The 22,703-nt window shown below is 43.4% G+C and overlaps 1 protein-coding gene across 6 annotated transcripts in view; it reads right to left on the reverse strand.

Moving 5' to 3' along the window:
• Positions 1 to 22,703, reverse strand: part of OTOA (otoancorin) — a 69,403-nt gene that overhangs the window by 35,363 nt on the left and 11,337 nt on the right. For 5 of the 6 annotated variants that reach the window (XR_011424308.1, XM_014730057.3, XM_005598857.4 and 2 more), the window contains exons 7-12: positions 20,991 to 21,122; positions 17,746 to 17,981; positions 7,528 to 7,631; positions 5,204 to 5,304; positions 3,229 to 3,368; positions 1,114 to 1,237 (exon numbers count right to left, since the gene is read on the reverse strand). Coding sequence is in view for 5 of the 6 variants with exons in the window: in XM_014730057.3 (XP_014585543.3) it covers positions 1,114 to 1,237; positions 3,229 to 3,368; positions 5,204 to 5,304; positions 7,528 to 7,631; positions 17,746 to 17,981; positions 20,991 to 21,122 (837 nt within the window). In the remaining variant the exon portion in view is untranslated. Of the gene's footprint in view, positions 1 to 1,113; positions 1,238 to 3,228; positions 3,369 to 5,203; positions 5,305 to 7,527; positions 7,632 to 16,157; positions 16,355 to 17,745; positions 17,982 to 20,990; positions 21,123 to 22,703 lie in introns of those variants that run through there. The other variant, XM_014730059.3, reaches the window with a different exon arrangement.

A 22,703-nucleotide genomic window follows, 5' to 3' on the forward strand; every position in this document is an offset into this window, starting at 1 on the left:
AGCCTCTAGTTTCCTTTTGTGACCTTGAACTCTGTATCCATACATATGGCTGTTTTTCTTTCATAAAATATCCAGGGGGAGTTTCATGATAATATATAATCTGTGTAAATGTAACTCTCAACAGTAACAAGAAAGTAAAAGTCTCCTGAAAATCCTACCTCATAAAAATAACTAGGATTAGTAGCTGGGTGTGCATGTTTCCAAGATTTCTTATGCCTTTATAAACCCTATGGACTTTAGAAACCACAGTATGTAGTTTTTTCTTAGTTGTAATATGAATGGAAGTGCAAGTTTCTGCTCTATATTTTTCACTTAAAATTATATCTTACACGTTTTCACATTTCTGTGATCACCTGAATTATTTTATTATAATATGCCTGTCTAGTTAGAGTCATGTTTCCCAACTGGTTCCAGTAGAGAACATGATAAACTCACTTACTGTAACATGAACTCTGTACAAACAGTTGAGAAGAGTTCATGTTTTAACACCTGAATTTGTAGGAAGAATACATTCATTTTAGACGTGTGCACGCAGGCGTTCCTGGCAATACTGAAATGGCCACTGGGGGGCAGCAGAGAAAAGTGAAAGAAACGGCCGTCCCAACTCCCGGTTCTCCAAATTCAGGAACGGCCTCTCCCTTGCGCTCAGTTTCCGCTTCTGTAAATTGAAGGGGTGCCCTGGAGCAGTGCTTCTCACAGTGTGGTCCTTGACCAGCAGCAGCAGCATCTCTCCCGGAGCTTGTTAGAAATTCGGAGGCCCCGCCGCAGACCTCCTGAATCAAAGACTCTGGGCCAGGGGCTCTGTGAACTGTATTTAACAAGCCCTCTGGATGCTTCCGATGTACCCTCAGGTTTGAGAACTACCCACCTAGATGATCCCTAAGGGTTCTCTCACGTCTAATCGGATCTGACCTTCGTGGTCAGGGCTGCCACGGCTACTACCCCCGTGGCCGGAAAATACTCATCTAGTATTAGAAATACCATCTGCTGCAGCTGGACCTAGATTCAGGTTAACCCCACGCGTGGCCTCTCAAAGGCCAGGTGAGACTGTCATCCCCATTTCTCTGGAGTGAAACTGAGGCAGAACCCCGGGGCCTTGGGTCCCGTCTGCACCTTCTGAACGCCGGCCTGGAAGCCCCTCAGGCGGCTGCACTTGATCATCTGGTGAAGGCGGACTTGGGCCACGGCGGCGTCCAGCAACTCCAGGTCTTTGTAGAAACAAACCAGCAGCCCCAGCCTGTGTGAGAAGATAAGGGAGCTGGCGGAGGCCCCAGGGCTGGGGGCCGCGACCGCAGCCCCACCCTAGTGGGAACCAAGTGCCGTACCAGGTATCGTGCTGAGCCCTTTACCCAGATTCTCTCATCACAACAACCCTGGGAGGTAGGTGGACTGTTAGCCCCATTTCACAGAAGGGCAAACTGAGACTCAGTGATCTTGCCCAAGGCAAGCAGTGGAGCTGGGACTATGCCATCTCTCCCCCTGGGGCGGTAAAGAGCACAAGGAGACAATGGTGGTTAGCCACGCAAAACTCCCCATTTCCACATGGAGATAAGGGGTTTGTCCAGCCTGAGGGATTCGCTGAGGCAGAGATTTAGTTCCAGGATGCTTTATAACCTATACCCCCAAATGATGACTTCAAAGGAAAGAGGAAGACAGGAGGCAGAACAATGTAGGGACAGAGGTGGGATTTGAACCCTGGTCTAGCAGGGAGCACTATACCTAGTGGTTAAGAGCATAGCTTCAGGCCAACTGGAGTTTGAAGCCCAGCTCTGCTAGGTGTTTGACTTCCAGCAAGCTACTTAACTTCTCTGCAAAGTTGCTGCACACAGCTGTGCAGTGCACACTCTGTACTACTGTACAGGGTGGCCTTGCCTTTCTGAGCCTTTAATAAAGGGGGGGGGTTGCTTTGTTCATCATAGCACATCATAATAAATATGATGACGGTAGGAATGTACAAGAGTTAAATGAGAAGAGGCACACCAACTGATTAACACACGTCCTGGCGGCCACTAAGCAAGCATTCATGAATGGATGCTCTTAGAGTTAGTATAAAATCTACTTGACTTAGTATGGCTGGACCACCTAGTTGACCATGCTCAACCTGGTTCCACCCTCTCAGAAAGACACTGACACGCCCAGGCGCATCCACAGGAGAGGAAACAGGTCAGGAAAAGCCTTTGAAAATGTGTCTGATGAGAAAAGAAGATGCAGGGGAAGTGAAGACTGAATATCAATAACTGCATTAAGAATCACGTCTCTTGAGCACTCACAGAATGTCAGGTGTGTGTAATCCTTACAAGGACCTTCATGAGGCAGAAGATTATCATCTCCCATTGTACGGACGGGGAAACGGAGGCAGAGAGAGGTGCACTCACACGGCCAAGATCACACAACTTGCAAGTGGCAGAGGCAGGATTAAACCCAGGAAGTCTGGCTCCAGGCCCATGTTCTTAACCACTAAGCTACTTTTTGTGTAATATAGAAAGATGGGACCCATGCTGATGGCTGAAAGTTACTAGAGATAGGGAAGAAGGTGTAATCGTTTTATATAAGAACATTCCCTACCAGTGACTCTATGAAAAAATGTAAGGTCATACGGTGATGTCAGAGGAAGCCCTGTGACAGCAAGTTCCCGGGAGATGGAGAGAAGATGGCCGAACAGTGCTCACCACCCCTCCCCATTCCATGCTCCCTCCCCCTGACATTCAAACCCTGTCTGGGATCACCCCTGCACAGCTCCTGGCCCTCCCCTGCTGGAAATGGGTCCAGGGGATCACGTTACAATCACTACATTCTAGAGCAGATCACATCCTGGGCTGCTCACCTGAAAGTCTGGATAACAAGGGGTTTGCAAATATAGGGACCCATCAGCTATTTCCAATACTCAACCCAACCTAATGGAAGTTACACATTTATCTTGGAATGGATGGAGTACTGAGTATTTAAAATGTTCCATTTCCACGCTCAGAGCTGGAATCTTAGCACCAAATGCCTGGCACAGAGGAGATGCTCTGAAAGCATTTGTCCCTCTCTGCCCACTTCATAAGTCCTTCGAAGGGTGTTTCTTTGGGGAAACACCTCCCCTCACATGCACAGAGACATGAGAATTCAAAGAGATGGATCAGCCACCTCCCTTCCCTCCCGGGGACTTTTGCTGCTCACAGGAAGCTGACGCTTAGATTGCATCTTGGGAAACAGCTCCGAGGGCCCAGAGCCCATGCCATTTACCTGTGGATGGTTGAGGTATTCCTCATGTCAAAGCTGGAGGAGCTGATCCTCTCCAGAAATGCCTGGGCCAGTTCAGGTGTGATGTCATAAATTGTGTCCAACTGCTTGGTAGCATTGTCATAGCTGATAAACAGCCCAATCTGGTGGACAAGGACAGAAAGATCAATGAGGAGAGCTGAGGTGGCCCCGTGCAGCCCCACCCTGGTGGTCTGTGCAGTGCCCCCTCCCAGAGTCCCACTTCTCATTGTCAGTGATTTCCTAATGGTCGGTAACTGATGCTTTGGTCTCCTCTTCAACCCAACTGTTACTTAGGAAGGTATTATTTTTTTAATATCCGACCAGGTGAATTTTTTTAAAGCTCATATTTGCACATTAATTTCTAGGTTTGTTATACTGCGGTCAGAGAATGTGCTCCACAAATTTTCTGCTCAGGGGAATCAGAGGTTTTTGTAATAGATGAGTCGGGTTGTAAATGGCCCCCGAGTGATGAAAAAGAGTGCATTCTCTCTGTAAGATACAAGTATATTTATAGTCAGCTTTACTAACTACGCTAGTCAGAGTCTTTCCATTCTTGTTCACTTTTTGCCCATATGTCCAAGGGTGTCACATTGAAGTCTCCTGTATTTCAACCCACTACTATTCTGTGCCTACAGAACTCACAGTTGTCTCTCCCTCACGGATGTACTCTTTGTCCATATAAAATTTCCCCTTAGTCTTGGTGCTCTGTAGCTTCTCCTCCTTTCTCTACATTTTTAGGTGGTGAAGAAAAGTTGCAAGTGGGCTCTTGATTTTAGAAATTTCCCCTAGGGGCCCAGCTTCCTAAGAATTTAACCTCTATCTACTTCCGGAAATTCACTAATGTTGGGAAAGTAAAATGGAGGTTTAATCCATTTTATAACTGAAGGTTATAACATTGAAAGACGTTTGAAATATTTCCAGCCACCTTAAGAGGAACCTAGTTCTGCCTCTGGTTTCATAATAACCACACAGAGTTGTGTCAACTGGTCCTTGAACAAGCCAGTCATTTGATGCAAACACTTCTCTTACTGGCCAGAAGAAAGCCAGGGCACACATGATAAAAACTGGAGGCAGGAGGGCCAGCTCCATGGTGTAGTGGTTAAGTTTGGCACGGTCCACTTTGGTAGCCTGAATTCGCGGGTTCAGATCCTAGGCACAGACCTACATCATTCTCAACCATGTTGTGGCAGTGACCCACATATAACATGGAGGAAGACTGGCACGGATGTTAGCTCAGCGCTAACCTTCCTCAAGCAAAAAACGAGGAAGATTGGCAATGGATGTTAGCTCAGGGCAAATCTTCCTCAGCAAAAAAAAAAAAAAAAAAAAAAATATTGAAGGCAAGTCCCAAACTTTATGAATGCTTCCCTTTTGGCAGCATTCTTTGGAGGCTGCATTCCAAAATCATGATGTCCAAGGGATTTTAGTGTCATTGTGTCCACATCAGGAGAAGGAGAGAGACAGGCTGCCCAGTGAGTTAAGTAAGCTTAAAACATGTGCATTTCTCCCTGTAAACTCGAGAGTTAGAATCCAATCATTGCTCATGCTCAAGTAGCTATCAATAGAAGAGGCTAATAATCCACGTTGCTTTTGATCTGGGTTCATGCTTCCAGAGACTGGAAACTTTACAGCTATTGTCCTTGGCCTTTCTTGAGTACAAAAATATGCTTAAATGATTTTTGGTTCAGAGCCAACACCCTTTATATCACATCTGCTCACATCAGAGCTATCTTAGTTGTCCACAGTTCTTTTTCTTTTCTTAGCTCTTCTATACTAGAACACAATCTGATGGGTGACATTCCAAAGTTTTCTTTAGAGGCTCAAGATATATTGGGCTGAGGCGGGTGTCCAATTTCCAGAGCACCGTGACTGACTGGCTGAACACGAAAGGTTTAGAATACGCCTGACTCCAGATGTATCAGTAATGGGGACATGCAAAGGTACTTCCCCAACTTACTTCTATAGGACTAATTTTCATAATTTCTTCAAATGATAGGTGCACCATATATCTGCCCAAAATCCATAAGTTTTCTGCACTGACCCATGAAACAGAGTTATCTGCAAAAAATAAATAAATAGATAAATAAGTAAATAAATAAATAAAAGCCTTTGTATGTGATAGTCAAAAGCATCTTTGATGTTGGGAGCTTCTTCTTGCACTCATTAGTTCATTAACTCGTTCGACAACCATTTTTGGGGAGCCTCCTACCTGTGAGATGCTATGCTACACACAGGTGACCACAGACACCCGCCACCTGAGGCAGGTTTGTTACTCAATAGTGTGGTCCCTGGACCAGCCCCATCAGCATCACTTGGAACTTGTTAGAAACACAGATTATGTTTTAAGACTTAAGACCACAAAATATAGTTCTATTTTTAGTTCACTTAGTTACTAACTTGAAATATGTTTGACTCTTTGATTACTACCAGTAACAACTATGATCATTCTTATCAATGATCATTGTCTTACTATACTTGAGCCAAACCAAACTACCTGTCCTTCCTCATAGGCACCTCAAATGTTCTCGAAATCCTGGCTTGCTTGGGCCCTTCACATCAGCTATCATGCCTTTCCCCTAACTCTTCTGCTTCCAAATTGTGTCTTCAAAATTAAGCTCATACGTTTCCTCTTCCTTAAAGCCTTCTCTTGTCTCCTTATCCGGCAGCAATTTCTACCTCCTCTGAATTCCCAGAGGACTCTCTCTGTCACTCTGTTCAAGCATTTGAAATTCCCCATCAGTGCGATGTCAGTGGGACTTTAAGAACAGTCGTGTCCAGGATCTAACTTCAGGTTTCACTGAGCTAGAATTGGCCACCCTGCCCCCAATCCTTCAATAAAGGACTTTTACATACAACAACATTGCGTTGGTAGCATTTTCGGGAAATGAAAGCAGCAGGGGAGTGTTTACAGGGTGCAGGGAATCAGTCACCCAGAGCTGTTGCAGGAAGCTGTGGGCAATGGCTGACTGCCAGACGGGATGGAGAAGTCAGCTGCTGCATGCATGAGTCACAAGAACAAGGCGCCACCCCAACCCAGCAATCGGAGCTGTTGGGCTGAGCACAGGTAGATGGCCTATGATTCCCTAGATGGGGACTCTGGACATTTGACTGGCTTATTAGAAGAAAGGGTAGCCCCAGAAGGCCAGAGAATTTGTGGGGGAAAACCACTGAATTCACCAAGAACCAAGTTGAAATATTTACTCCGGCCCTTTACAGAAAACAGTTGCCACAGGCTGTTGTAGTCTAAGTGGCAACCCTCTCCATGGCGTTTATCCATTCGATTTTCTTCATAGCAGTACAAATATCTGAGTTCTCTCTCTCGCTCTCTTTTTTTTCATTTACTTTAAAATGTTTCTCCACCTACTTTCCCACAATAAAACAATAGCTCCCTGAGAGCCAAGACTTTGTCTTCTTTTCCTCTGTGTCCCCAGTGGCTGACATATACTCGGCTTTTTGGACAGGTTAAAAAAGTTTCTTCTGTTTACTTGACTGACATTAAACATTCAGTAAGTTGAAGCTGTCTGAGAAATTGTTTGCATTACTCATCTACATAGCCATCCTTTTCTATATTTCTCCTTTTTTCCCAATTGTAAAATACATGTAACATAAAATTTACCATTTTAGCCATTTCTAGGTGTGCAGTCAGCGGTATTAAGTACACTCACTTTATTGTGCAACTATCACACCATCCATTTCCAGAACATTTCTCATGTTGCAAAACTGAAACTCTGTGCTCATTAAACACTAACTCGCCATTCCACCCTCCTCCCAGACCTCGAAACCACCAGTCTACCTTCTGTCTCTAAGAGTCTGACTCCTCTAGGACATAGCAGGTTTTTAATAAACATCTATCAAATAAACAAATCCTTTGGTTGTCAGGAAGCTTAGCACTAAAATTCTGTGCTTTATTGCTTAGATTTTCTTTTAAAAAATGATTTTTTGCACTTTAATACAGATGTTTTAATACAGATTTTGAACTTGCAACCTCGTTCTAAAGGTTCTCATCGAATCTACGAAGGCATCATTATTTACGTTCCACTAAGAAACCAGGACGTGCCATCAACAATGAGATACAGATGCATCCTTATTTCGGAGAAGTAGGGCACTGATGAAATGGGATATGTGTTTTATTCCATAAGCCACATCAAACCCTTTTGGGAAGTTGGGGGGCAGGGAAAATGATAAGTGACATGAAATCAAATCCCTGTTTTCAGATATGAAGCACCTCTTTCGAGGATGAACTCCTCCTAGAACGTGGTCGCACTCAGAGTGCGGGCTCACCAGTGGCATTGGAGGATGTCTGCAAAATCCCAGCCATCCAGGAGTAGAGAGCTCTCTGGGAGTGCGCCGAGGTCTGGTCATAGAGCTCTTTGAATACAGCAGATCTAAATGACACAAACGTGGGCATCAATTCAGGAACAAACAGGTGGGGGCTGCCTTGAGGCCGCGTCAGAAGGGTGAGCGTACCCGAAGCTGTCTTGTGTTAAAAACCTCCCCACTCCCTTGCTGTATGTACTTATTTTTCCATTTCTCCTCTTCCCCTCACAGCTAAATACTTTCCAGAGAGTGGTCTCCACTTCCTCACTTCTTGGTCATTTATTTTTTTTGCTAATAGCTTTATTCAGATATAATTCATATACCATACAATTCATCCCTCTAAAGTGTACCATTCCATGGTTTTCAGTATATCCACAGACTTGTGCAACCATCACCACAATCATCTTAGAACATTTTAAGCACCTCAAAAAGAAACCGTGTACCCTTTAGACATCACCCCTGAACCTCTAGTCACCCCAACTCCTAGAAACCACTAATCTACTTTCTGTCTCTATAGATTTGCCTCTTCTGGACATTTCAGATAAATGGAATCATACAATATGTCATCTTTGTGTCTGGCTTCTTTCTCTTGGCTTGATGTTTTCAAGGCTCCTCCAGGTTGTAGCACGTATCAGTCCTTCATTCCTTGTTATGGCCAAATTCTATTCCATTGTATGAATACACCACATTTTGTTTATCTGCTCAGCAGTTGATGGACATCTCAGTTGTTTTCATCTTTTGTCTAGTATGAATAATGCTGCTGTAAACATTCACATACAAACGTTTGTGTGGACATAGGTTTTCATTCCTTTGGGGTACATACCCAGGAGTGGGACTGCTGGGTCATATGGTAACTCTGTGTTTAGCCTTTTGAGGAACTTCCAGGCTATTTTCCAAAGTAGCTGCACCATTTTCCATTCTCACCAACAGTGTATGAGGCCTCCAGTTTCTCCACATCCTCACTGGCGCTTGTTATTATTATATATATATTATGTTATATGTTATATGTTATATAACATAATATGTATTGTGCTATATATTATATATTATATATGTCGCTTTGATTATAGACACCTGCTGGGTATGAAGTGTCATGGTCACCTTTTAAGCCACTGCAATCTGGTTTCCCCACCACTGTACCACTCCCTGTGGCCCAAGTCACCAATGACCTCCTTGTTGCCATATCCAGCAGTCCCATTTGGTCCAAACACAACTTGACCTTTCACAGCATTTGACCCTGGTCACCCTTCGTCCTGGAAGCCTTCCCTTACCCCCACCCACCACCGCTGAAAATCAATTCACCAAATGAACAATTCACCAACCTTCTCTAAGCTTAAAGTTTCTCTGCCACTCTCCCAGTCATTTCATACGTGAATAGGCAAACTTTCCCTTAAGTCCATTTTTTAATATCTTCTCTCTGTATTTTTCTTCTTCTTCCTTCTTTTCATTTTGTTTTTTCATGAGAGCAAAGTACATGAAAGGGACAAGAGATAGACAGAGTTCTGGAAAAAAGTAAACATCATTTAAGGGAAAGCTTGCCCATCTGCAAAAATGCTGGCTCTGTCATTCCCTAGGAGTCTGACCTGGGCAAGTTATTTAATCTCTCTGTGCCACAATTTCCTCATCTGAAGAATGGGGGTGGGATTACTGACATTATCCTCACGGAGAGCAGAGGGATGGTAGAGTACAGTAGGAAGAAGACAAAGCTAGGGTTCCGGAGACTTGCGTTGAGTTCAGATTAAGTTAAGCCCCATGGGGTCACCTGAGGGCCTCAGTTTCTTCATCTGTGAAAGAACGGGTTGGATTAGAAGATGCCCATTAGGAAGACTTCAGTAAAAGTGGGGACCATATTCTGGACTCCTCACTCAAGGACTGAGAACCTGGAGTCACATAATGTGATATCTGTATTATTCTGCTGTCTTTCTGTCTACAAGGCTCATAACCTTTCCCCCGGCTCTTATTCAAGGTCTGTATAAACTTTTCGTAGTGGATGTCTGCGGGCTTTGACTGCCCAGCATCAATTCCCTATTTTCTCATAACAACACCTCAATTTTTCTTGGAGAAATGACATTTCTCCCACTCTTGGTTCATGTCGTTTGGGTGGGACTGTGACCCACATCTAAGCCATTCACAATAGTAGATCCCATTGGCCACAGTGATGGGCTCAAGGATGGGCACATGACCCAGTGTGGACCAAGGACAGTAAAGTCTAGGACCATGGTTGGAACTTCTGGAAAGAGAGACTCTGCCTCCTCTGCATGGGGCACCCTGAGGAGGTTAGCCTGGAACTGCCAGTGCTCCCTCATGAAGAGAGCCTGCCTGAGAGCAAGGCCAACTCAGAGGACAGCAGAGCTGAGAGGTGAAGAGCCAAAGATGTTCCTGATAGCATAATTTCAGCTTCTGGATCCAACTGTGCCTGAACCAGCCATATACCTAAAACTATTCACTTACATGATCCAATAATTTCCTTTTTAAAATTGAGGTTATAATAGTTTACAACATTGTGAAATTTCAGTTGTACATCATTATTTGTCAGTCATCTTATAGATGTGCCCTTCACCCTTTGTGCCCCCCTACACCCCTTCCCCATGGTAACCACTAAATAGTTCTCTTTTTCCATGTGTTTGTTTATCTTCCACATATGAGTGGAATCATACAGTCTTTGCCTTTCTCTATCTGGCTTATTTCACTTAACGTAATACCCTCAAGGTCCATCAATGTGCTTGTGAATGGGACAATTTTGTCATTTTGTTATGGCTGAGTAGTATTCAATTGTATATATATACTGCATCTTCTTTATCCATTCACCAGTCGATGGGCACTTGGGTTGCTTCCACATCTTGGCTATTGTGAATAATGCTGCAATGAGCATAGGGGTGCATAAGTCTCTTTGAATTGCTGATTTCAAGTTCTTTGGATAGATACCCAGTAGTGGGATGGCTGGGTCATATAGTATTTCTATTTTTAGTTTTTTGAGAAATCTCCATAGTGTTTTCCATAGTGGCTGCACCAGTTTGCATTCCCACCAGCAGTGTATGAAGGTTCCCTTTTCTGCACAACCTCTCCAACATTTGTTTTGTTTTTTTTTTTTCTGTCTTGGTTATTATACCCATTCTAACAGGTGTAAAGTGATATCTCAGTCTAGTTTTGATTTGCATTTTCCTGATGATCAGTGATGTTGAGCATCTTTTCATGTGCCTGTTGGCCATCTATATATCTTCTTTGGAGAAATGTCTGTTCATATCCTCTGCCCATTTTTTGATAGGGTTGTTTGATTTTTGGTTGTTGAGTTGTGTGAGTTCTTTATATATTATGGAGATTAACTCTTTGTTGGATATATGATTTGCAAATATTTTTGCCCAGATGGTGAGTTGTCTTTTCATTTCAATCCTGTTTTTCCTTTGCCTTGTAGCAGCTGTCTAGTCTGATGAAGTCCCACTTGTTTATTCTTTCTTTTCTTTCCCTTGTCCAAGAAGACATGGTGTCCAAAAAGATCCTTTTAAGACCAGTGTCAAAGAGTATACTGCCTATATTTTCTTCTAGAAGTTTTATGGTTTCAGGTCTTACCTTCAAGTCTTTGATCCATTTTGAGTTTATTTTTGTGAATGGCATAAGAGAAGGGTCTACTTTCATTCTTTTACATTTGGCTGTCCAGTTTTCCCAACAGCATTTGTTGAAGAGACTTTCCTTTAATGTATGTTCTCAGTTCCTTTGTCAAAGATTAGTTGTCCGTAGATGTGCAGTTTTATTTCTGGGCTTTCAATTCTGTTCCATTGACCTGTGTGTCTGTTTTTGTACCAGTACCATGCTGTTTTGATGACTGTAGCTCTGTAGTATATTTTGAAGTCAGGGATTGTGATGCCTCCAGCTTTGTTCTTTTTTCTCAGGATTGCTTTAGCAATTCTGGGGTTTTTGTTGCCCTGTATGAATTTTAGGATTTTTTGTTCTATTTCTGTGAAGAATGTCATTGGGATTCTGATTGGGATTGCACTGAATCTGTAGATTGCTTTAGGTAATATGGATATTTTAACTATGTTTATTCTTCCAATCCATGTGCATGGAAAATGTTTCCATTTCTTTATGTCATCATCAATTTCTTTCAGAACAGTCTTGTAGTTTTCATGTATAGGTCTTTCACTTCCTTGGTTAAGTTTATTCCAAGATATTTTATTCTTTTTGTTGCGATTGTGAATGGGATTGTGTTCTTGAGTTCTCTTTCTGTTAGTTCATTATTAGTGTATAAAAATGCTACTGATTTATGTAAGTTGATTTTGTACCCTGCAACTTTGCTGTAATTGTTGATTATTTCTAGTCACTCCCCAATGGATTTTTTAGGGTTTTCTATATATAAAATCATGTCGTCTGCAAACATCAAGAGTTTCACTTCTTCATTGCCTATTTGAAATCCTTTTATTTATTTTTCTTGCCTAACTGCTCTGGCCAAAACCTGCAGTACTATGTTGGATAAGAGAGGTGAGAAGTGGGCACCCTTGTCTTGTTTCTGTTCTCAGAGGGATGGCTTTCAGTCCTTCCCCTTGAGTAGGATGTTGGCTGTGAGTTTGTCATACATGGCCTTTATTATGTTGAGGTACTTTCCTTCTATACCCATTTTATTGAGAGTTTTTATTGTAAATGGCTGTTGGATCTTGTCAAATGCTTTCTCTGTGTCTTTTGAGATGATCAGGTGGTTTTTGTTCCTCATTTTGTTAATGTGGTGTATCACATTGATTGATTTGCGAACGTTGAACCATCCCTGCATCCCTGCTGTAAATCCCACTTGATCAGGGTGCATGATCTTTTTAGTGTATTGCTGTATTGTTTGCCAATATTTTGTTGAGGATTTTTGTGTCTACGTTCATCAGCAATATTGGTCTGTAATTTTCCTTCTTTGTGTTATCCTTGTCTGGCTTTGGTATCAGGGTGATGTCGGCCTCATAGAGTGTGTTAGGAAGTGTTCCATCTTCCTCAATTTTCTGGAATAGTTTGAGAAGGATAGGTATTAAATCTGTGAATGTTTGGTAGAATTCTCCAGAGAAGCTGCCTGGTCCTGGACTTTTATTTATGGGGAGGTTTTTGATTACTGTTTCAATCTCTTTACTTGTTATTGGTCTATTCAGATTCTCTATTTCTTCTTGATTCAGTTTTGGGAGGTTGTAAGAGTCTAAAAAATTATCCATTTCTTCTAGGCTGTCCAATTTGTTGGCATATAGCTTTTCATTGTAGTCTCTTATAATCTCTTGTATTTCTCTTGTATCCATTGTAATTTCTCCTCTTTCATTTCTAATTTTATTGGAGTCTTCTCTCTTTTTTTCTTAGTGAGCCTGGCTAAGAGTTTGTCAACTTTGTTTATTTTCTCAAAGAACCAGCTCTTTGTTTCATTGATCCTTTCTACTGTCTTTTTTGTTTTGATTTCATTTATTTCTGCTCTAATTTTTATTATTTCCCTCCTTCTACTGACTTTGGGCTTTGTTTGTTCTCCTTTTTCTAATTCTGTTAGGTGTAGTTTGATAGCACTTATTTGAGATTTTTCTTGTTTGTTGAGGTGAGCCTGTATTGCAATGAATTTCCCTCTCACAACTACTTTTGCTGCATCCCAAATGAGTTGGTATGGTGTGTTTTCATTTTCACTTGTCTCCAGATAATATTTGATTTCTCCTTTGATTTTTCCAATGATCCATTGGTCGTTCAGTAATATGTTGTTTAATCTCCACATCTTTGCCCCTTTCCCAGCTTTTTTCTTGTAATTGATTTCTAGTTTCATAGCATTATGGTCAGAAAAGATGCTTGATATTATTTCAGTCCTCTTAAATTTATTGAGGCTTGCTTTGTTTCCCAACATATGGTCTATCCTTGAGAATGTTCTGTGCACACTTGAGGAGAGCGTGCAACCTGCTGTTTTTGGAGGGAGTGTTCTATATATATCTATTAAGTCCATCTGGTCTAGTTTTTCATTTAATTCTACAATTTTCTTGTTGACTTTCTGTCTGGATGATCTATCCATTGATGTAAGTGGGGTGTTGAGGTCCCCTACTAGTATTGTATTGTTGTTGATGTCTCCTTTTAGGTTTGTTAATAGTTGCTTTATGTACTTTGGTGCTCCTGCGTTGGGTACATATATATGTATTATGTCTTCTTGGAGGAGTGTCCCTTTTATCATTATATACTGCTCCTCTTTGTCTCTATCCGTTTTTACTTGAAGTCTACTTTGTCTGATAGAAGTATGGCAACACCTACTTTCTTTTGTTCACTATTAGCTTGGAGTATCATCTTCCATCCCTTCACTCTGTGTTTGTCTTTGGGGCTGAGATGTGTTTCCTGGAGGCAGCATATTGTTGGGTCTTGTTTTTTAATCCATCCTGCCACTCTGTGTCTTTTGATTGGAGAATTCAATCCATTTACACTTAGAGTGATTATTGACATGTGAGGGCCTAATGCTGCCATTTTATCGCTAGTTTTCTGGTTCTCCTGTGTTTCCTTTGTTTCTCATCCCATATATTTCAGACTACCAATTCAGTTAGGTTATTTTCTATGCTGGTTTTCTTAATTATCTCTTTATTTATAATTTGTGTCTCTGTTCTAATTATTTGTTTAGTGGTTACCATGTGGCTCGTATAAAACATCCCATAGATGAGACAGTCACATCTTATTTCTTCTTGTGTTGTGAGTTTGTGGTTAAAATCACAAGATTATATTTATTCTTCATGTTTTCCTTCCCTTTATCTTTAATGTTATAATTAAGCATTTGCTAATCTGTTCTGATGGAGAGCTGCAATTTTCTGATTTTGTCTATCTACTCATCTTCTTGCTGAGAGTTTTGTAACCCCTTTTCTTTTGTGTTTTTTTTTCCAGGTTTGGGGGCCTTCCTGAGAATTTCTTATCGGGGGGGTGGTCTTGCGGCGATGAACTTCTTTAACTTTTGTTTATTTGGTAAAGTTTTTATTTCTCCATCATATTTGAAGGATATTTTTGCTGAGTAGAGTATTCTTGGCTGAAAGATTTTGTCTTTTAGAATTTTGAATATATCATTCACTCTCTCCTAGCCTGTAAGCTTCCTGATGAGAAGTCTGCTGACAGCCTGATAGGGGTTCCCTTGCAGGTTATTTTCTTCTGCCTTACTGCACTTAACATTTTTTCTTTGTCATTGACTTTTACCAGCTTTACTACTATATGCCTTGGAGTTGGTCTTTTTACAATGATAAAGTTTGGAGATCTACTGGCTTCTGTCACATGGATTTCCAGCTCCCTCCACAGGTTTGGGAAGTTCTCAGCTATTATTTCTTTCAACAAGCTTTCTGCTCCATTCTCTTTCTCTTCTCCCTCTGGGATACCTATAATCCTTATGTTGCATTTCCTAATTGAGTCAGATATTTCTTGGAGAGTTTCTTCATTTCTTTTTAGTTCTCTTTCCTCCTCTCTCTGAAGCATTTCTATAATTCCTGTCCTCCAGACTGCTAATTCTGTCCTCCATAATATCAGCCCTACTGTTTTGGAGTCCAGATTTTTCTTTATCTCAGCCATTGTGTTTTTCATCTCCAAGAGTTTTGACTGGTTTTTCTTTATAGTTTCAAGCTATTTTGTGATGTAGCTCCTAAACTCATTGAGTTTTTTAATGATAGCTATTTTGAATTCTTCATCATTTAGGCTATAGATTTCTGTGTCTTCAGGATTGTTTTCTGGGTACTTGTCATTTTCCTTCTGTTCTAGAGATTTCATATATTTTTTCATACTGCTTGATGGCGTGGATTTGTGCCTCTGCACAGAGATAGAATTTGGTTACCACTTCCACTTGCTGCCACTGAGGGGAGGGGGCAGGAGCTGTGTAATCTGTGCCCACCAGGATCCCCATCAGCTGTTCCTGACTGACCCTGGGCCACTCCTTGGGATCACCATGGCCCTGTGGGGTTTCCCACCAACTGTGGGAACAATCACATGGGGACTTCAGGTTGCTGCCGCCTGCTTCCTCAGGCCCACCTAGACACGCTCCCTGCTTAGGGACTGCAGCGTTGTTATGGGCTCTTGAGGCAGCCGGGAGCTTGTTCGCCCAGACTCACAACTCCACTGCCATCTGGTCCTAGGTTGTACCAGCTGTTGTGCTTGGGTTGGGGCCTTCCCACTGGGTCTGAGCCTGTGCTGCTCCCTGGTTCTGTGGTGGGATTGTGGACTCTCCCACTGGTTGAGAGAGTGATCACACAGGGGCTCAGGGCTGCTGACACCTGCTTCCACAATCCTGCCCATCGTACTGTCCCTTCAGGGCTGCTGTGCTACTGTGGACACCTGTAGTAGCTGGAGGCACTTTCGCCCAAGCTGCAGATATGGCACCATCTGTTCCTAGGTCACCCCAGTCTTTGTGCTTGGTGGGCAGGGCCTCCCCACCAGGACAGAGCCTGAGTCCCTCCCTGGAGCCGCACTGGGACTGTGGATTTTCCCACTGGACCAAAGAGCAATCACAGGGGCTCAGGGCTGCGGTCACCTGTTTCCACAGTCTCACCAAGGTGCATGCCCACCCTCAGGGCCATGGCAGTGCTGTGAGTGCTTCATCCAGGAGAGCAGTCGCTCTCAGTTACTGGGCTGTCTGGAGGCCGAAGAGTTCTCACCTATCTCCACCTCCTCCCCACGGGTAGTCCATCCACCTTCCGATGTATAGCAGTGTGGGTCTCTCAGGCGTCCTGAGGTGCTGTATGAGTATCCTCCATTGATCAATGAATGTCCATTTAGTTGTAGTTCGAAGGGGGAGAGACAAAGGGAACTGCTCACTCTGCCATGTTGCTAATGTCATCCCCTCAGTAATTCCCTTTTTGAAACAGGAATTTCGAAAATGTTTGAATGGGTTTTCTGGCACTTGCAATCAGGTGAGCAGTAGCCAAATAAACTCCCTCTCCTAATTCTGTTCTCTCCACTTCCACTCCCACCCATATACAACCTGAGTGAATCAGAGGGAGGGGAGATGCTGAGTTAAGAGGGACTGTGTAACAGCATGCAAAACAAAGGGGTTTCACATGATATATGTCTTGGCCAAAAAATAGACATCCTGGAGACAGAATGAGGTCAGTATATTGTCTGTTTCCCCTACAGTCCTTTGGAGGAAAACACACAAAAAATAGGATCTTCCAAGTTGCCATCATCATATGGGTCTTTCCCTTCTTCTAAATCATTTTTAGACTTAGAAAGGGCCTTTTGGGACCATAAAGTGACATAATTAATAAAAGGGGGAGCTGGCAGTGGTCACAATGCCTAGGCTCTGTCAAGTCCTAGACACAATCCTCTAATTTGGTGTTCCCCACAGTGTAATTTCATATAGGGTAGCTGCTTACAGACATTAACTGGTGCAATATCTCAAAAGGAGAAAAGTGCTCCCTTTCCAGTGCTCAGTCAATCCTGCTGGCCCTCACGGAGAAAGTCTGTTCAGTGCTAATCAGTTCCAACACACACTCAGCTCCTTTGTTAACCAAGAGAACAGGCCCCAGTCCCCGAGCCTTGGAAAAGCAACATACCTAGGCAGGATGTACTGACACTGTTTGGTTTTTTCTTCATTGATTTTATTTTTATGATTACCTTTACTTAAGACAAATGATATTGGTTCCCTATTTACAGTAATTATGTCATATTTACTTTAAAAATAGATATTTTTAAGCAAAAGGAATGATTCATTATAAAGAAAAATGTGAAGTAAATAACAGTACAGGTGGTGTATAGATGTCTCAAAAAATTGTGAGGATGATACAAGAATGATTGAAATTTGAGAGACACTGTTTTAATCAAACGATCTCTAAACTCCACAGATTTTTTTTCTTTTTGAGGAAGATTAGCTCTGAGCTAACATCTGCTGCCAATCCTCCTCTTTTTGCTGAGGAAGATTGGCCCTGAGCTAACATCTGTGCCCATTTTCCTCTATTTTACATGTGGGATGCCTGCCACAGCATGGCTTGATAAGTGGTGTGTAGGTCTGTGCCTGGGATCCAAACCAGTGAATCCCAGGCCCCTGAAGCGGAGTGCATGAACTTAACCGCTGCACCACCAGGCCGAGAAGATTTTAAGCTTCTCTTCCAGACTTTGCACACCAGCCTGTCCTCCCACCCCCACCGTCCACCACCTTTCTCTCCTTTCTCATGTATTACCTCCTTGAATTCTCACAACAGCCTCTGTGGGGCAGGGAGGGAGTTAGCGGGTGGGGGGAGCACTCACAGGTTCTTGAAGGCATCCTCGCGCAGGTCCTGGGGGAGCCTCCCTGTGACGTCCGGCTGGAGAAAGCTGCCTGAGGATCCCCTCAGCAGCCTGCCCAGGATCTCTACACACTCGAGGGAGTTCAGCACCTGGAAACACCTCTCGAGCGTGATGAGAAACAGGCTGCGGTTCACACCCGGGCTCTGCAAGGCTTGTTCCCGAATCTCTCCCAAGTCAATAATGATGTCTTCCAGCTCCTAAAGGAATGACAGAAGCTGGGGCTGTCCTGAGAGCTGCCTCTTGATTTAGAAGCCCTAGGAGGGACCACACTTAGCAGCAGTGGGGAAATTCAGGACCACTGTTAAACACCATGCAGCTATGTCAAAACTTCTAGAAGTTTCCATCGGCTATGGAACAAAGTCAAGGCCTTCACCTGCTTCACCCATACTAGGCAACTTCTTGCTCTCCAGATACACCATGACTGTCACACCTCAGGGCCTTGCTTTACCTGGAATTCCCTCTCCACCTCCTTCTCCTAGCAAAATGCAGCTCATCCTTTAAGGCCAAGCTCAGTCATCACCTAACTGGCGAAGTCTTCTCTGAGGTCCTCTTACTTTGGTCAACCAAGTCTCCATCCACTACGTGCTCCCAAGAGCATCTCGAACCAAACTCTATGATGCATCAGAGATGCTTATGGGCCTGTCTTTCCTCCAGGCCAATGGTTCTCAATCCTGGTTGCACATCAAAATCACCTGGAAGGCGATCCCCTAGCACTGCCAAATAGAGTCTGATTTAGTTGGTCTGGGGTAGAGCCCTGGCATCTGATTTTATTGTGCAGCTGGGGTTGAACCAGGAAAGTCCTCGAGGCCCAAGCCAAGTGCCTAGTGGAATGCCTGGTACGCAGAAGGCAATGAGAAATGACCGGTTAGAAGGAATGAATCCTTTGCACCACAGAACCCAGGAATGCCGACACGGTTTAGTCACAATCCGACTAGTCCCTCTGTCCTTCACCCGACATACCCTCAAGAATAACAGCTGCCATTTACTGAGCAGTGACTACACACCAGGCACTGTGCCAAGCCGAGAGAATTATCATGTAATTACCTCATGTAATTCTCACAAGAGTCCTATGGTTAAGCCCCATAGGTCCGAGGGTCAGACATTCCTAGGTTCAGATCCCAGGCCTTATCCCAGGGATAATCTACTTATTATCTACTTATTATCTGCATGTCCTTGAGCAAATCACTTATCTTCTTTAAGCCTCAGTTTCCTCCTCTGTAAAATGAAGACACAATCCGTGCCTACCTCTCAGATTTGTATAGCAATTGAATGAGAGAAGGAATGAGGGTGCCTGGTTCCCACTCAACAAATGTTCGTGACCGAGTGGTCAAGTTCACGCGCTCTGCGGCAGCGGCCCAGGGTTTTGCCGGTTCGGATCCTGGGGGCAGACATGGCACCGCTCATCAGGCCACGTTGAGGCGGTGTCCCACATGCCACACCACAACTAGAAGGACCCACAACTAAAATATACAACTATGTACTGGGGGCTTTGAGAAGAAAAAGGAAAAAAAAAAAAGATTAAAAAATCTTTAAAAAAAGAATGCAACTTAGGAGTCCTTAGGCAGGGCTCTTTGGTAGAATTTAGGGCATCTGTGAACATTGGGGGAAACTGCATCCTCATTTTGACTGCCATAAAACTGACACCTGGCACCTCCTTCAGGGATGAACGTCTGCGACAAGCCACTGCGGCAGTAGCAAGACCTTTGATTTGTCATCAGCAGAAATCACGGACACTTCCATGGCACGTTATGGTTGTCACAGATGTCTTGAAATCCTGTTTACATGCAACACTTCCTCAAAGTTCCAGAAGCTATTAGACCCGCTGTTAAATCTTGTTATTGGATGTGTTCAAGCAGCACACAAATCACTCCAAATTTGTTTGTTTTACATATTTTGATAAATGTCTTTCAATAGCATCGGTTTCCTTCACAGCCCTTTGTACTTTATGTTATGGACTAACACGTTAGTCTGAGAAGGGCTCCACCAGACACCAGAAGAGCTCACAGCTGGAGTCGAGAGCCCAGGTTCCAACCTCAGATTTCCCACCTTCGAGCTGTGTAACCAGAGGTTTACTCAAGCTCTCCAAGCCTGTGTCCTCATCCACATACTGGAATGCTGAGATTCTAATTCTTCTCATGTCAGCAGGTTCTGGAGAGCATTCAACGGGCCCATGTACGTTAAACCCCTAGAATACTGTCGGCAAACAGGGCCCACTGGGCTAAATCTGGCCCACTGTCTGTTTTAGTGAGTAAAGTTCTATAGAACACACCCGCATTCCTTCCTTCACCCGCCACCTGTGCCTACTTTCACGCTACAACAGCAGGATCAAGTAGTTGTGACAAAGATCGTATGGCCTGCAGAGCCTAAAATATTTACTCTCGGGCCCTTTACAGAAACAGCTTGCTTGGCTATTCCCTTAGAATAGGACCTGACACGTAGCAAACCCTCAATAAACATTCATCGAGATCACTTTCATGGACCCCCCACCCTCATTTTCACCATACCTTTGCATTGTATTTACTATTCTTTACTTCATAGTTTTCCTTAAACTGACTCTTGTTTAAACTTATATCCATTTCAAAAGGAGACATTACAAAAGGAAAACTACATCACAGGTTCGATGTGTCCATCCTATTTTAACAACAGATATTAAAATAAATCTATGCATATTAAAATGTTTAAAGGGTTCAACTCCTTTTGGGAAACCCTGCTCCACGCTAAAGTTTCTCTGAAAAAGAAAACTCTAAATCTCACCTTTCTGGGTCCCGAGGATTTTCTGCGTCTCAGAGGCTTGCTTTGCTCTTATATCACCAACCCCCTTTTGTGGAAATTATCTGTTTCTGGTTTTTGTCTCCCCTCCGGACCGTAAGCTCCTTGAGGACAGGCTTTCATCTCTGGAGCCAGTGTCCACTGATGCACGGTAACTATCCATGGATGTTTACCAAGCCAAACTATTGGAAGCTCCTCGGTACCCCTCGTTTCTTAGTCCCCGTAGGAGATGAATTATAAAGCTCTCCATTTGAACTTTGGAGAAAGCGAGTGAGAAAACCTGGATCCCAAAGCTCCCAGGAAAGTTGCGGAGGGAGAAAAGGAGAGGAAGAGATAAAGAAGGGCCCAGGCCTGAATCAGGCTCAATTCACTTCAGCTCAACAAATACCAACTGGCCCTGGACTTCTCGTATTCCCAGGATGCCAAGAACGCCTCACCAGGGGGTCCTTCTTGTCTTCTAAGAGGCACTTCATGGCGGTGCGGAATTGCTGAGCATCTGTCTCCCTCAGGTCCTCCAGCAGCTTCTGGGGCCGGTACAAACGCTGCTCCAGGTGGTTTCCCATGACTGCCTAGAGATGGGGCGTTGGGAGAGTCAGTGAGGACAGGACAGGAGCATGTGATCAGCACCGTGGCCTGCAGCCCAGCAGGGCTACCCACTTCCCTGCAGAGACCAGAGCTGGCAGCCTGCACACACTTTTGGATTGGCTGGCTCCAAAATTTTTCATTAGCTGCCAACATTTAAAAGTCAGGGGATGCCTCACAAAAATTTAGATTTCCAATTTCTCTTGGAAAACACAAAGATTTGGCAATGCCAGGCATGCATCTCCTTCCTGGTGATAATCAGCAGGCTGAGGGGCAGCTGCTCGCTATAATTACTCTCCTGCTCACCACCCACCCAGCCAGCCAATTTCTCCATGGCCTGCCTGGTCCTTGTGGGTGACTGAGGTTTCAAGTTCAGAGCAGCTGGCTTCTGCCCAGAAAATTTACTACCCCCAACTGGGCACTGCTCAAACCCCATCCCATGACCCCAGCTACCAGTGCAGGACAAAAATTCAGGCAGCATGAACAAATTCCCCATGGCATCCCCCCCAGGGCGAGGAGCACAGGCCAGCAGTCTCCCCTAAAAGAGATTTCCTCTGCTATCTTGGGAATTATTTTCTCAATCTCCCTTAAACAGAGGTGCTCTAGAAAGGCAGCATAGCATTATGTCATGGGCAAAAGGTGGGCTCTAGAATCAGACAACCCATGTGCAAATCGCCACATTGCCACTTACTAGCTGCATGGCCTTGGGCACATTACTTAACTAGGGTTGCCAGGTAAAATACAGGATGCCCACTTAAATTTGACTCGCAGATAAACAACGAATAACTTTTTTAGCATAAGTATATCCCAAATTTTGCATGGGACATACTTATACTAAAAAAAATTATTCGTTGTTTATCTGCAAGTCAAATGGAACTGGGAATCCTCTCTTTCTATTTTCTAACCGAGCATAACCTGTGGGCCTCAGTTCTCTCAGCTGAAAAATAGAGACAATAGTAGGACTTACTATGTAGGGTTGTTATGAGGATTGAATCAGTGTGTGAAGTATTTTCAATAGTGCCTGACACACAGTAAGTGGTCAATATGTATCAGCCATTATTTTCTATTCTGAATGAGCTGAATAATTATTTACTCACTGTCTCTCCCCCTAGAATGAAAGGCCCACATGGGTAGTAACATGACTGCCTATTCTCTGAGTCTCCAGTGTCTAAAACTGTGCCTGTCAGAGAGTAGATGCTACATAAGTACATACTGAGTGAATAGATGTATATCTACATAGGAAGAGACGTAGTGAGTATATCTACTAATCAGGTTAAAATATACACATCTCATGAGAAAGCTACTGCTAGAGAGAAAAGGAGCAGCATTACTTCTCTTTAGGATGCCACAGACTGATGAACAGGAGAAAGAAAGCAGAAGCCATGGGGTCAACAGCCACCTCCAGTTAGAGGGTGACCTGGTAAATGGTTAACAACCAGCTCTCTGAGTGTAGTTCTCATGTGAATGCTGTTTGATATTTTTGTTTTTATTAAGAAAGAAGTAAAAATTGAAACAAGAAGGATGTATGCCGTAACTTGATTTATCAATGATATGAATTCTTTGCCAAA

The sequence above is a fragment of the Equus caballus genome, chromosome 13 (genome assembly GCF_041296265.1).
Source record: "Equus caballus isolate H_3958 breed thoroughbred chromosome 13, TB-T2T, whole genome shotgun sequence".
In the NCBI taxonomy this organism is placed as follows: Eukaryota; Metazoa; Chordata; class Mammalia; order Perissodactyla; family Equidae; genus Equus; species Equus caballus.